Genomic DNA, 16398 nt, shown 5'->3' with positions numbered 1-16398 from the left:
AGAAAATCACACTTGGATCATGTTTTTTTGAGAAAAAACATGATTTTGTAAGCATTGAATATTTTTTTAAATGTAAAACGTTGATTTTTTAATCTTATAAAAACCTAACTTTGTGTTAGAATGACAATCCAAAAGTCGATTCCCACAAAATCAAGCATGTAGGTAGGTATGGTTTGATTTTTGAAAAAATAAAAGCTATCTTTTCAAAGCTAGTTAGGCAAGCAGTAGGCACAAAAAAATAGCAGTCTCTTTCTCAACACACGTGTTGCCTTGGTAAAATGATTTGCAGGTTTGGATTGCAAATAGCAGTCTCTTTCTCAACATTGAATAAAACCAAGGAAAAGTACCTGTTCAAGAACTTCAGCTCTTCAGCTTAGGCTTAACACTTCAAATAATCAAGTGGATCAGTTTGATACAGTAGTATTTCTAATTCATGCTAATTTTCTTTTCTGATATTTAGGGCATTTTTGCTTGCATCTCATGTGATTCGAAATCACAGGTGCAGTGTTTTTGAATTACTTGAGTAAAACGGCCCCTAATGTGATTTGGAAGCATGTGAAGGATTCCATCTCTTATGTTTGCTGGAACGTGAGAAATGGGACAAATGGAAATCGTTCTCTTACGATTGTGAAAGATTCTCATTTAGGGCCGAGCAAACGTGCCCCAAGTATGAAAATAAAAAGCCTATCAAAAAAGGTATGAAAATAAAAATAAAAAATAGGGCAGCAAGTGAATTCTTTTAACAAGTGACAAAATTCATGGCTTAGTGGGATGGGGCCTAGACCGTTTGAGGGGCAGTTTAGGTTCAAATCCCATGGGTGTCACCCCTGCATAAGCCGAAGCTTGGTGACTCCCTGGGGTTGAGGGGTAAGCCCTCGGAGTACGGTAGGCTGAGTCAGCGCGGTTAGGTCTCTGCGTCTGGGGCGGTTTCTCCGAGTAAAAAAAAAAAGTGCCAAAACTCATGGCCTAGCCAAGATGCTTATTTGTTGGATCATGACTGGCTACCAAGTCGTCATGAAATTTCAAGTCATGGCTCAGGCAAGTTTGCAATTACCTCACCCATGTACACACTCCAATATAGTTTACATGGGAAACAATCAAGGAAACAGAAAGAGGGAAACAGGGGAGGGTCAGTGGGAAAGAGATGCAAATAAGATGTTTGTTTTCAGTACAACAATAGGTGACCAAACATTATCATCAAACTCCAGTCAGGGTATCCTGAATCGAGCAATAACATTCTCTTTCAAAAGGATGGTAGCAGTGCAGTGGAAAGGAAGGGCTGTTAGCAAAATTTCACAAGGAATCCCTACTGACTGACCAAGAAAATGAGCAAATTTCCTGCTTGATGTTCAGAAAGACCAAACTACCCAAGGACACAATAGACAATAGAAAATATGCAAAATGTTAAAGACAAACTTATACAGTCATTGACATTATCTGACGAGCCAGACCAGCATCTTGTGCCAGCAATTCTCATAAGTTGTTCTCCACCTCTGTCGTTTGTTTCTCTATGTACTCCTTTGAAGTCTGCTTGAAAGCAAAACCAGTAGCAAATATAAAGAACTGAGAATACATCTCAGGATTCCATGGCTGATTGACAGGAATTTAGGAGAGCAGGGTTGAAAAACCAATGACCTAAGACCACCTGAGTAATATGTAATTATACCTGTAATGAGGCTAGAGCGGCTTCACCATCCTTCATCTTCTGCTTTTGCTCTTTTATTATGGCAGATTTTGCCTCCAAAACAAATCTGAACACGTGAAACATCAAATGCAAAAAGATTTTCATGCACATGAAAGATTATCAATTCCACAAAGGAATCAAACTTATAGTTCCATCAAGGGAGAGAATCTGATTACAGATAGAGATCCATTACTCACGCTTTACCTGAAAAAGAACAAACAGGGATGTCAATTTGGACCACTCAAAACATGCCATTGCAGGAAAAGAGGGGGAGGACAGAAAACAAAAGAGAGCCAAGTTATTGAAAGAATCAAAATTTCTTGCAGATCCTATGACAATTAAGATGGTTTCCTTTATATAATTATGGCTAGGAACAGTGCGCTCATTTTGAAATGGTTCTCTTCCATTCTTCTCCCTTTTTCAGATTTCTTTTCTCTTTTATTTTTCTCCAATAGCCAAGATGGATGATGGCCAGTGGAGAAGAATCAGAGGTGAAAGTAAACCCTCTGATATATTCCAGAAATGGCAAATAATCAATATGACAAGCTCGCAGTTGTGAGATAGATGTGATAACTAGACCATTTGAATAGACCAATCCCACCGAGCTATCAAAAAGAAATTTTCCCATCAGAGAAAAATATTGCAGATATTTCCAAAATACTGCAATATTTTAAGAAGATATTGCTAAATGATGTTTCCCCATGTTTGAGAATATTCAATACGAACAAATTAGTGCATAAATATCAGAAAAATCATGTGATTTTTGTTTCTTCTAAGCACAGTTTTTCCTACTCCTTTATGTCAAAGTCTTCCCAAGATTTCCCCTATCTATATATTTTTCAAAGAAATTTTTGACACTGATGTTGGTGGCTATGTTCTCAATAAATAGATGATCAGAGCCCTTGTTTTTATTCCATGAAATAACTGTTTTGAATAAACCACAAACTAATCATAACAGGAAAGTGATCCACATTTTTTAAGAACTTTATTTGTTGCCCTTATAAACTCTGCACTAACAATTCTTTTAGGAGATTAACAGTAAAATTTTGTACAAATGTATTAAAAAACCATGGTGAACATTCCCTAGACTTTGTACTAACATCTTTGCATATTCATATTTATCATAACTCAATATTGGATATTCTTGAATGTTAAAATACTTGTATGTTATGTAAGTGATTTTCATCAATCAAGCAGCATAAATTGTACAAGTATAAAAATATTGCTCTGGTACTTCCATGTACAAGCATCACGAGGAAAGCATTTCAAGAACTCTGTATGCTCCCATGAACAAAATGCTACATGCAATGCTAAAGTGCTTCCTAATAAGCATAAAGAAATTCCACCAAACATGCCTTAGTTGTACTGGTGAATACACCTAAGAACCACAAACCATGTGTTGTAACCATACCACATAACAGAATATCTTTAATCCATAAGATACGCACAGAAAGACACCCACACATACATATATATGTGCATGCACACACACAAACCAACTGCCATGCTAAACAAGAATAGATTTGCAGTCTTTGTTGACCAGTAAAATCTATGCATATCTATCGTGGCACTTTGTGTGCAAACCATTCTCAACTTTCATGATTCAATGAAGTAGTTCCATTGTGTGGCAGACAGCTGAATCACCATGTCTCCACAATATGTAAAAGTTGGTTCAGGGTAGACTATTGAAACTCATAAACAGAGAGCAACAATGACAAAAACTTCTAAAAGACTAAAACCAACCCTGAGAAAATTACAAAACTGAAGTAATCTAAAAAAGAAATCATCGAAGACTCTTTAATCACAACCAAAAAATAAAAAAACAAGGCATTACATGTCAGCTTTCAGTAAGATCCACAAACAAAGAATATTAACTCATACCGATGGATTTGTAAGTATGTGTATCATCAGATAGTTGATGCAGCTCCTCTAGTGTTAGGAAAGCACGCTTTTTCTCTGTTTCTTTGCTGTGCATTTGCATCTGTACCTGAAATATAAGCAATAAAATAACTTTAATCAACTCATTTGTAAGTCACCAGATATGACGACAAAGTGGGTTATATATTTCAGCTCAAATACTATTGACTTGGCAAATGAACACACAATAAGTTAGACAGCCAAAGAAAAAAGTGTTCAATAGTTCATAGCTCAAGAAGCAACAGCAAATAAGAAACTTACACAAGCAACGCACTTCTGCTCACCTGCTCTAATTTTCCTGTTGTCTCTATCATCTGGCCTTGAAGTTCAAGGAATGCCTAAAGCAACAGAAAGGAAATCTTATCACTAAAATGAAATTTGAAAACTGACGTTCTTACAAAAAGAAAATCTTACCATCATCCAAACTTCTGAAAAAATCACTCCTAAAGAAAAAATTCTTGCTAGGCAAGCCAGGCGTAAGTGTGATCCAGGACTGCACTACCCCACAAATCCAGCTATCAAGTTTGACCCTTAGGGGGTGTTAGGATCACCTAGGGGTGTCAACGAGCACCTAGAGATGTAAAAGGATTCGGGTCGGACATAGACAATATCAAACCCGACTAATCGGATATTGGCTAATGGGACTCGGATGCCCATTTTATTTCCCTTCTTATGAAGCAAGAAGCTGGTTGCAAACAGGTCGGATCAGTTGGTTCTAACCTTATTACGGGTCCGATATGGTAATACCAGATCCGGAAAAATTAATGTTGGAAATAGTGAAGTAAATGGATTCCGGTCGGACGTAGCCAACATCAAATCCGACTAATCGGATATTGGCTAATGAGACCGCTATGCAAATTTTATTCCCCTTCTTATAAAGCAAGAAGCTGGTTGCAAATGGGTCGGATCAGTTGGTTCTCACCTTATTATGGATCCGATTTGGTAATACCAGATCCGGAAAAATTAATGTTGAAAATAGAGATGTAAACCGATTCGGGCCGGACATAGCCAATATCAAATCCGACTAATCAGACATTGGCTAATGGGACTCGCATGCAGATTCAGATGAGAAAAAGCTAATACCAAACCCAAAAAAAAAAAACATGTAATGAGAATCGGATATCCGTCAGATTCCGTCATGAAATTACTAAGTCTGAATCAGATTACTAATCGGATTTGTAATCAGGTTGGATATCGGATCTATCCAATTCCTTGACCTCCCTAGTTGGAAACAAAGGTCTTATCTGCAATTTCAAGCTGAACATAGGACTGATTTGCACAATCCTAAATGGGTCCGGATATTTATTTGTCTTATATTTTTTTATGAAAAATTATTGTATTGTACGGATAATTTGACATGATTCTCTAAAAACCCTATAATTTTTTATATTTCTTTCAATGTACAAACTCGCAAATATCTAACATCGCTAGGACCCTTTTACCCTTTGCAACTACGAATTAACACCTTATTGTGATAGAATTGTATTGCCCGTCAGTTATTGCAAACATGTACTTAAATCAAGAATCACACATTTTTTTTATGTGGACCTCATAAACTCGCATAAATTTATTTATAAATTCTCGGTGAAAGTAAAACCACTAAAATTGTAAATGTTCTACATTTTCGCATATACATAAATATATTTGTGAAACTCCAATCACAAATATACTATTTTTTCGCATATACTTCACAAATTCGCATAAATATATGTGTGAAATGTCAAAAACTACAAATTTATAAATATCTTACTTATTTGCATATATTTCATGATCTCACATAAATGTATTTGTGAACCTCCTTATGTCACAAATATTGTACTTAAGTATTTTAAGAATTTATGACAAATATGCGATATTGTTTATTTTTTGTGAATTTATCGATTCATATAAACCAGTTGTGGTTCCTAACCTTCAAAAACTTGTTTATTTTTGCATAATTTAGGTTTTTTTTTTTATCCCCAACCAATGGTTTCAAACCTGCTTCCTTCTGTCAATTATTTTTGGCAACTATTCATAGGCGACACTTTATCACTACTGAGCCATCGATAAGCACAATGTTCTTTTTTGTTTAACGGCTGAATCAAACAATGTTCCCTTTTGTTTTTTTTAATGACGCAATTCATAGTTTTTCGTTGGCTTTTGTAGTCGTAGTGAAGATGACGTGGGTGTGAACCCCTTCAATACAGTCTTCTTAATGGTTATATTGTATTAATAAACATATTCAAAATTTTATACGATAACAAGACATAAAATATTGAAAAAGCATTGCAAAAAACAAATAGACTATTTGCGAGGATGATTAATCAAACAAGTCACCATCGATAACAATATTGAAAAAGCAAAAGGCAACATTATTTGATTAAGCTATTAAATTAACAAAAGGGAACATTGTTTGATTCAATCGTTAAACAAAATGGAATATTGTGCTTACCAAAAAAATATACCATCAATGTTTCAACAGTAATGAAGTGTTGTCTATGAATAGTTGTCAAAAATATTTGTTGGAAGGAAAGCAGGTTTGGGACAAAAGACAAAAAATATCTTAGATTTTGCAAAAATAAGCAGGTAAAGAACTGCAACGGGTTTATATGTGATTTGATAAATTCGTAAAAAATAAGCAATATCGCATATTTATCATTAATTTTCAAATACTTAAGTGTAATATTTGTGACAGAAGGAGATTCACAAATACATTTATGTGAGATCTTGAAGTATATGTGAATAAGATATTTGTGAATTTATAGTTTCTGGCATTTTACACATATATTTATTTGAATTCATAAAGTATATGTGAAAAATAGGATATTTGTGATTTGAGTTTCACCAATATATTTATGCAAAGTATTGACATATATGCGAAAATATAGGATATTTATGATTTTGGTGGTTTCAATTTCACCGAAAACTCACAAATAAATTTATGCAAGTTCATGAGGTCCATATAAAAAAAAGGTGTGATTATATATTTAAGTGTGTATTTGCATTAGCCGACGGGTGGTACAATTCTATTGCAATAAGGCCTCAATTAGCAGTTACGAAGGTAAAAAAAAGTCCTAATGATGTTGGATAATTACGAGTTTGAACATCTAAAGAATATAAAAAATTGTAAGGTTTTTAGGGAATCATGTCACGCGGGGCGACACCTAAGGTGGTTTTATGCCTTATATAATGATTCTGATTGGTATATAAGACAGATAAATATCTGAACTAGGGACGTCGGACGTCCGACCTCAATCTGACATTGATTAGTCAGGTTTGGTAAGTTGAACCAATTGGATTTGGAATCAGTTTGAGATTTTTGATCTGAACCTAATTACATGTAAAAGTTGGATTCTGTACTACCATTTTCCATTTGAATCTGAAACCGACTTGGATTAATAAGGGGTACACTTGACCCAAAACCAAACCTTTTACGTCCCTAATCCAATTACAGAGAATATGTCTGATAACTAATCCAATTCAGATTCGGTTTACCCTTTTCCCATCACGAAGCTGATAACTGATAAGATCGGACTCAATACATGCCCTGATCGGTTCAAGTCTGACCCTTTTATATGCTTAACGATGATGTAAAATTTAGTGTCATTTTTTGAGTGTTTTCAAGGGGATGATAACATTTGGTAATGACGCCATTACATACAACCCCCTCTAGAAATAACAGGCCTAGGTTGTTTTGACCCAATCGGACCTTGTAGATGTGTTGTGCATGTTCCAAATAGTAGTAAGATCCAGCTTTTGAATCATGTTTTTTTTCAATAAAAAAAAATACAATTTTACAACCCGAGAAAGTATTACATATTGTAGGCTGTTGAATTTTGAAGCCTTGTAAAAGCATGACTACATGTAATGAGAATTCAAGAGCCGATTCGTATATCACATCCACAAGGTTAGTTTCATAAAATACAACCAAAAGAAACAAAGCAGTTGTACCTCATGTCACCGTTACTAAATGTTGCCCATTGTAGCTCTAACAAGGCCAGCAAGAGATGATTGACAGAGCCAGCTCAAAGGGCAGACTAGGTGAAACCACATTGCACAAAAAACTGTGACATTTAAATCTACCCTCCCACACATGTCCCAATCAGACTATGGGCCCCACAAAATGTAACTGGTTTTTGGCTTGTTTTGTAGGGCCTGGGAACACTCATTGTGCAACAAGATGGGGCATCACATTTATTTTGTGCAATTATATTGCACCTGATTCTTAGTTGTATAACCAATAAACTATAAACCACTGTCACCAATATCACCATATTTTGAAAATATCGTTATATTATCAGCTATTTCAAGGTAGCCGATAATATCAAGAATATATTGTGATATTTTCAAAATATTGCCAGAAAAAATATCATGATAATATCACGATATTTTTTGAAAAAAAAACTTTTTTATTTTAAGTTTGCATTCCTTTTTTTTTGTTTCTTTTATATTTTAAAACCTTTAAAACATGTCTCTTTATACTTTCTGAAAGAAAAACTAATGCAAAACTTATTGTTTTCTTAACTTTCTTGTTGTTATTTATATTTTTTTCTAATTTTTTAAACTCTGGACATTTTTCCAAGACTTGTCAACTTTTAAAAAACTCTTGGAGAAATTACCTTTAATGATACAGGTGACTATGCTATAAACCCATATGGTGATTATGGTGCATCAAAGTCGAGTTTTTAAACTGCCAGGATCTTAACAGTTCACCATGCTTCACAGCCAGCATTTTTTATGAATTACTCAAACATGTAAACCCTTTCCATTTTTTAACACACGCACACAGAGATCTGGAAGTTTCACCGACTTTATTAGCAAACTGTCAATCTTTCCTCGTATCAGGAAGCCGGAGTCTAAAACAACTCACAATGGTTAACAAGTTTCAGGTTTCATAGTTTCAGTTTGGAACTTTTCACAAGACCCAGTCCCTCCGAGAGAAGTGATAGAGTTAGCCACAAGCAAGTTCCCTAAACAAAGATTAGGAAAGGTCTATCCGCTAAACCTTTCACTGCTCTGATTCATGAGTTTAGCAGGGTGATCAGCCCATACTTAACCGACCCATCAACGTGCTCTTTCGACGAGTGCTGCCATCCGAACAGTCATTAGGAACAATAATGTTCATAAATTTCCTCTTGGAGAAAGCTAGCCACCATTTGTTTGGAGTGCCATTGGATCTGTAAGCACAGGTCAGCAACCTGCCACTGGTTTCCTCCCTGAGCTGCTTCAAGTAATTCCGGAAGAGCTCTGCTACCCAACAATGTCTCAGCATTAATGTCAATTAAATTAGTTCAAGAAAACCTGATGAGACCTTGGTTGAAGTCTCTAGCAAAGTCCCAAATGACTCAGGCAAGTCAATTAACAAAAAAGGGGTAAAATGAAAACAGATCCCACCATGTGGTGTGGTTCAGATCCTGTATCAAGCCCACATCTTGGAGCAAATCCATGCAAAATCTGGTTAAGAATTGACCTACCATATCCTAAACTATTAACATAGATAAACCAAACACATCGCCTTCTAGAATAACATGCTCCCCTTTTGATAAAATAAAAATTGTTAATAATGTATTATGATACCTGCTTCTTCCTGGGACTCTGGTAGTGCAAAAAGACCACCAAATGGAAAGTTAGGTTCTCCGGGCACAGGGACCTTCTCAAGCCCTAGGTTGATGACAGCTTTGGTGCCTTCCGCTAATGTTTTACATCCCTCAAGTCTTTTTAAAGCTATGTTGATGTAGAGTGTCAAGTAAATCAGGAGCTTGTCAGATGAACTTTTGATATCAAAATTCCTAAAGAAAACATTGGCACGGAAGAAAGTGATAGATTCATCCACAATGTCGAGTGCACCTGTTAAAACAATATGGCAGCATAATATCAAAACATAAGAAAATAGCATTGAAGAAATGTAACAGGAAAACAGAAAAGCAAAAGTTGAGGCAACCTTGATCTGAAACAGGAGCAGGGCCTTTAATATGGCTTCTCAATGGAAGAAGTGGGCATCCACAAGCCTTAGTGATGCCTTCTTCATTTACAAAACTTGAGTGGTAAACCTGTCAGCAGACAGTCATTTGACACAGATTGATTGACAGAGTATTTAAGCCTGCATCTAAAAGCATTCTTAAACGTTCTTGAAGTATGTCATCATCCATTTGCATTAACTGCTCAATGCTGAGAACTGGCTTGCCAGTGTATGAGAACACTTCAAATTATGAAACTTAATAAATGAGAGAGCCCAACACTTGGATCAAACATCAAAATTTCAACAGAAAAAGGACACTTTCTTGCAGAAGAGGCAATGGAAAAAATACCATGGCTTCTATTTTCCACTTTTAGTATGTGGAGAACATTAATGCCATCAGTAATATTTATCAGATCATAGGTTTGAAATCAGTTATTCTGGACTCCCAATAAGATGCATAAATCAGCTGCAAAATTCCTCGAGTTCCAGGGCACGTTTAAGAAGTTGGATTGACTGAGACCAGGCGAAGAGTATCAACCACATCTATCTCAACTGCAACTACCAAGGAACAACTGGCATAAAAAGAAAAGTGGAACAAACCCTTTTTTTCATTTCCTTCAAGAACCAGCAGATGGAGATTTATTAAAGGAAAATGTGGATTGCAAGAGCAAGATGAAAAAAAAAACTTGTGAGCAAGGTTTATAATCAAAGGCATGTTCGGTACCAATTGTTTGGAAGCCTAAGAAACTAACTTCTTCAAGTTGGTTGAGACAGTACCAAGCACTTCAATAAGGAAGGATAGTTCAAAAGATAAAAAAAAAGTTCACATTTTTTGTCTCAAGACTCAAGGTCGCTATCTTCAGCCTAACAGTTAACAGCTTGCACAAAAAATATGCTAGACAGACGCAAACAATTTTTTGAATAAGATGCTATGAAGGATGAAAACTGCTTCAATAGTGAAGACCAACAACCATCATGATTGATGCTCTACTTTAATTAACAAGACCTCTAGAGATCATCTGATGTTCTTGATGTTTCAAAAACACCTATCCTGTGGAGCATGAAGTTCACTTCCTTCACACATCATTTTGCTTCAATTCTCGCGTGATGCCACAAGTTGTTAAGTCAGATGAAATAACTGCATGACCCGTGGACCAATTTCACCTACACTTGTTAGCTGCTAGAACCATTGATACAGCATTCTTCATACTAAAAAAACAGGGCTTATACATGTCACAGTACCAGTGTTGTGAAACACGCCTTCCCTCAAGGCGAGGGCCTTTATGCCTTGAGGAACACATATATAGCGCAATTGGCCTGCGGCATGCACCTCATAGGCCTTAAGTGCATATGCCTCAAGGCGAGGCGCACCTCAGGCTTCTTGGTCAACTAGCGCTGGACAAGCCGGGCGAATTGTTGCTCGGCCCAAACGGGTCGGGCTTGGGCTCAGTTTTTAGAAGAATGCCCGACCTGAACCAGGCTTAAACCCAACCCCAAAGTCACGGGTCAGATCGGGCCAACTCGCGGGCTTTATATATATATATATATATATATATATATAATAGAATTGTAGATTGTTAATTTGATTTATTGCATGCATGATGATGAATTGATTTTATGATATTATGATAATTGTTTTTTATTTCATTAGTGTTATTGTTGTTAACTGTTAAAACTTAAAAATTATATATATATATATATATATATATATATATATATATATATATCATTTTTTATATTTTTGCCCTCCCGCACCCCTGCACCCAAGTTTTTTTAAAGTGAAGCATCGCCGCACCCACACCCATGTGACATAGCTTCTAATAGAGAAGAAGAAAGAAATAAACTATAATTTTAGTGTTTCTAATGTTTCTAATAATCTCCAATACAACTCATATGTATTGTAGTAGGGGCATGCTGAAATTGGCTAACAGAGTAAATAGCATGAGCAATATCAAGACGAATAATAGAGAGATAAGATAGGACTCCAATCATTTATCTATATAAAGTTGGGTCCTTCAGAGGTTTTTCATCATCTTTTTTCATCTTAGCATTAATGACCTCTAGAGTATCAACTTTTTTTTCATCAAAAAGCCTGGATCACTCTATTATCTCGATAGAATACTTAGTCTGAGACAAAAAGTACCTACAAGGTGAATATGCAACTTAAATACTAAGAAAGTAATTGCCATATGAAAGTTGGATTTGAGAACATCTTTGATATTACTAACTTCTTATTTATCACCTCTTGTGATAATCATGTCATCCATATAGAGCAACAAGATAACTATACCTCTATCAAAAGACTTAACAAAAATGCAGTGTTAGTATAACAGGACTTAAAACCTAGTTGAATCGTCATTGTACTGAATCGATCATACGAAGCCTTAAGGGCTTGTTTTAGGCCATACAAGGCTTTCTGCAAATGAAGAACTTTTTCATATGCCAATTCTAAATCTGAAGGTGGTTTCATATAAACTTCCTCATTAAGGTTATCATTTAAAAAAGCATTTTTGACATCCATCTAGAAAATAGGTCATTTTTTAATTGAAAATACAAAAATAAAGGTTCTAACAGTAGTTATACGAGCAACAAGAGTGAATGTCTATTCATAGTCTCTACCGTCAAGGTTGTAAGCAAAATAAGATATGTATCATATTGTATTGTAAAAAATTATTGGCATAAGACATGTATCTATTGAGGCTGGGTTGTTTTACTCATGTTTATTTATTTTGTTTGTTTACGGGTTTGGATCTGGACCCGAAGTCTATATATTAATCCTAACTCCTTTGTAGCTTTTATATCGGGTCTGAAACCGATGTAATATTGTGTAATATCCAGACCCAATCCAGTTCATAATATATATATGAAATATAGGGCACAACCCCAGTGCGTGGGATTGCACCATCTGTTGCAGCCGCCCCTCTTTCTCTCAATCTTCTCCTTCTTCTGCATCAACTGAACGCTGGTGGACAAATTCTTACATGGTATCAGAGCAGGCTTGATTCTGATCACCGCCCGAAATGCACGAAACTGGTTCCAGAAGGTGTGTCCTGAGAGATCCAATGCTTTAGCAAGGTCACTGTGATTCTTTCCTATCTTTCTCAGCATTAATTCTTCTCCTTTCCTCTTTCTGTTTTCTACCTGTCTTCTCTGTCTTGATCTTTGATTTCAAATCAAGTTTTTGGGTTCTTGTTTAAAACCTAATTTCTGTTGCTTTCAAAATAATCAATCTCTCTCTCCCTTCTCCCTTGTTGCTGTTCCTTTTTTTTTAACTCAAACTCAAAAAAAAAAAGGAGAGATTTTTATTTATTGAAGTCATCCTTCTCCTCCAGATCTGAACGTCAATCCTTTACAACACCTGAGCACACGTGAAACAGACTGAAATCTGTCCACGCTGCATCAGATCTAGCATTAAAGTCAGATCTGTTAAGTCATCCTTCTCCTCCAGATCTGAACGTCAATCCTTTACAACACTTGAGCACACGTGAAACAGATTGAAGTTTGTCGATGCTGCATCAGATCTAGCATTAACGTCAGATCTGTTTTCATTATCAGATCTGAGACTTCTGTTCTGCCCTTTGCCTGATCTGAATTCTTTACCCTATTCTTGACGTTTACTTCTATTCCTGGACGCCTGATCACTCTTGACGTCAGCAACAAATCTGATCAGGTTTTAATTAAATTAGACTGTTGCCCTGTTTGGCCTTTCTAGAATACTAGGCAGCATCAGCATAGTTGGGAATATTTGATTATCTGCAGCTAGCTTGTCCTCGTTCAAAAAAAAAGAAAAAGGAGAGATGAGCTTGAATTGCTGGAATTTCTAATACTGGTGCATCGATTGTTTCCTAGTATTGTTGTACTTGTCAGTTTTTTTATTTATCTTCCTTCATATTCTTTCGTCATGGATTCTCCTTCTCTACCGCCAAGTTTTCTTGGTCAACTCATCTCTAAAAAACTGAACAATTCGAATTACTTGACTTGGAAGAGGCAAATTTTGCCTTTTATCAGGAGCTTAGATCTCTCTGGACACCTCGACGGGACAGTTCATGCACCGCCAGAGTTTGTAATGCAGGAGGAGCGAGATGATAAAGGGGAGGTTTCCAACAAATTGATTCACAATCCAGAATTTGCGAAATGGAGGAGAAAAGATCAAGCAGTCGTTGCTTACATTACTTCTACCCTTTCTCAAGAGGTATTAGTGGGCATTCCCAATTAATGCTCGGCTATGGAGTTATGGCAAAGGTTGGCGCAGACTTATTCATAGATTTCAAAGGTCAGAATCCTACATTTAAAAAGAGAATTCCAGCTCTTGAAGAAAGAAAACTTATCAGTTACAAAGTACATGAACAAAGTCAAGACCATCACAGATCAACTAGCCATGGTGGGTTGTGAAATTCCTAACAAAGAAAATGTTCAACAGGCATTGAATGGTCTTGGATCCAATTATCACATTCTGGTCACCTCCCTCCTATGTCTCCCTTCATTGCCTAGTTTTGAAGATCTTCACGCAAAGTTATTGCAGTATGAAGTTACCATTAGAGGAGAGGAGATAACTGTTAGAAAGTGGCTTTGAATACATTAGGTTCAATAATGAACCCATACATGCACATGAAGTGCGAATAAACCCATTAAAGGGAACAACATAAGCACATAATGTGCTAACACATAAACCCACACAAGGGGCAAAAATATGACTTAAAAGTCATAAGTTGAATATTATTGAAAGAAAGGAAGAAGAGGGGAAAAACCCCTTACAATGGAGCAAGAGCTCCTCCAAATCTCAAAGAAATACAAGGGGGAGACCCCTATTTATAACACAAGAGAGGAGCCACAAAGGGGGCTCCCAAAGGAGTCGTTGGGAGCACCCAACGGTCACATTTGTGACCATTGGGGGCTCCCCAACGACTCTTTGGGGAGCCTCCCTAGGTGGCGCAAACCCAAAAAAATAGAACAAGAAAAAATAAAAATAAATTACAAACATATTCCGAATGGAATATGCGTAAAACTGGAAATGTCTAAACTACCCCTATGCCTATAAATAGAAAAATATATATTTTATATATATAATTAGGATAATACATATGCATATATACAATATATGAATATGTATTATCCTTTATATATATAAAATATATATAGTATTACAAAGGTTGAATGATACATTTTAACACCCCCCCTCAAACTTTGCGCAGGGGAACGAAAAGATTGAAGAAAGCAAGAGGAAGAATCTCAAGGCTTCAAGAGCCTTTAGTCCGAATGCCATTGAAAATGTAAATGTCTTCCTCCAACGTCTTTAACGATGAGCACCTTCCATGATCTATCCAAGGTACTTCATTTTCCACTTATCTTCAAGATCTTGTGGAACAACAACAAAGAACAAGTAAAAAATATCTTTGCACTTTACTCAAATGAAACTTTCCTAACAAGGTGCAAAATTATATTTATGCAAGATCACATGATAAAATACTTACTTTAGCATGAGGAAAATTTAGAAAAAAAAAACAAGATTTCAAGATCATATATCATGTTAAATGGTAAGCGGAAGCAAATTATGCGGAAATGAATTGCAAGAATGCATAATTCATTCATAAGGTCCAACATTGGACAAACATAACCCCATAATGGGGAATAACACAATGGTCCCCTAAGGGACACCATAGCAAGCCTACGAAGAGGCATATGTTACATATGCTTTATTGAATGAGATCCTAAAAAGCCATAAAGAGCCTATGCATATATTATCATGAAATGAATTAATACTTAAAGGAATCATTAATGAACATGCTTCAAACATGTAATGAAGTGCTAAACAAGAGAAACGACGTCTCCAAGCATACTTTAGACAAAATAAACACAAGAGTTCACAAGGTTTTAAATCCATTTACGAGGCAAAACGAAGAGTGTTATTTGAGTAGAGAATCTTACCTATTTGGGAAAATCTCACTCAATTGACAAAAACACATTTTGCATACAAAAGTGGCCAAAGAACCATAAACACTTAACATATGCCAAAAAATCAACTTGATTTTTAAAATATGCATATCAAAAATATGATTCACTTGAATATCTTAAAACACAAGTCATGAATTAAATTTTGCAAATTTCAACAATAGTTCATCCATTACAAACCACTACCTCATTAGTCCTCCAAAACCCATAAATCAAGTGTATAAGCTACTAGATCAAGAATATAAATATAATGCCATTAAAGGCCAAATGACACACACTAAGGTGTGTAAAAATACCTCTTGTCTACATATAATAATACTTGAAATGAGTGTATCAACGACAAGAACAAGAGAATACACGCCAACATGGACAAAAAACATCTCTTGTCTACGTAAAAATACACTCAAGATCAAATATGTTCAGCTACTAGAACAAGAGTATTAAGCCAACCATGGGCTAAAAACACAATACATCTCTTGTCTACATAAAATGGCACTTGAATTGAGTGAAAGAAGCCAACCATGGGCATATAACTCAGCGACTAGAACAAGGACACACATGCCAACATAGGCTAAAATCACACACCATGGTGTGAATCAACGTGCCTTGTCTACATAAAATAACACTCAAGACAAGTGTATTCAGCTACTAGACCAAGAGAGCAAAAGCCAACAAAGGGCAACCAACACACGAAGGTGTAATAAAATTTTTGTCTACATATGATGACACTTAGATAAGGGGCATAAAAGGATAAGACTTTTGAGGCAATAAAACTTGTAATGACAATCATATAAATAAAACCTTGAAACAATATTCTTCAAAAAAAGAATACTCATAACAATATCATTTTGAAATAAAATGTGTGAATATACACACACCAAGAATACTTGTGCATAAGAGCACAAAACAT

The 16398-nt window shown here is 35.8% G+C and overlaps 1 protein-coding gene and 1 pseudogene across 3 annotated transcripts in view; both read right to left on the bottom strand.

The window, feature by feature from the left end:
* Window positions 1-1298: 1298 nt before the first annotated feature.
* LOC149851208 (prefoldin subunit 1-like) lies at window positions 1299-4021 on the bottom strand (annotated as a pseudogene).
* A 4353-nt stretch (window positions 4022-8374) lies between these two features.
* The window catches only part of LOC149851207 (actin-related protein 2/3 complex subunit 3-like), a 75352-nt gene continuing 67328 nt past the window's right edge, over window positions 8375-16398 (bottom strand). For all 3 annotated transcript variants that reach the window (XM_090014142.1, XM_090014159.1, XM_090014151.1), the window contains exons 3-5: window positions 9522-9630; window positions 9158-9427; window positions 8375-8827 (exon numbers count right to left, since the gene is read on the bottom strand). In XM_090014142.1, the coding sequence (XP_089870268.1) occupies window positions 8622-8827; window positions 9158-9427; window positions 9522-9630 (585 nt within the window). In that variant the 3' untranslated portion in view covers window positions 8375-8621. The remainder of the gene's footprint in view (window positions 8828-9157; window positions 9428-9521; window positions 9631-16398) is intronic.

The sequence above is a fragment of the Nuphar pumila genome, chromosome 1 (assembly GCF_984573655.1).
Source record: "Nuphar pumila chromosome 1, dmNupPumi1.hap1.1, whole genome shotgun sequence".
In the NCBI taxonomy this organism is placed as follows: domain Eukaryota; kingdom Viridiplantae; phylum Streptophyta; class Magnoliopsida; order Nymphaeales; family Nymphaeaceae; genus Nuphar; species Nuphar pumila.
The sequence above is the reverse complement of the archived record's forward strand: the minus strand, read 5'-3'. Positions and strand labels throughout refer to the sequence as shown.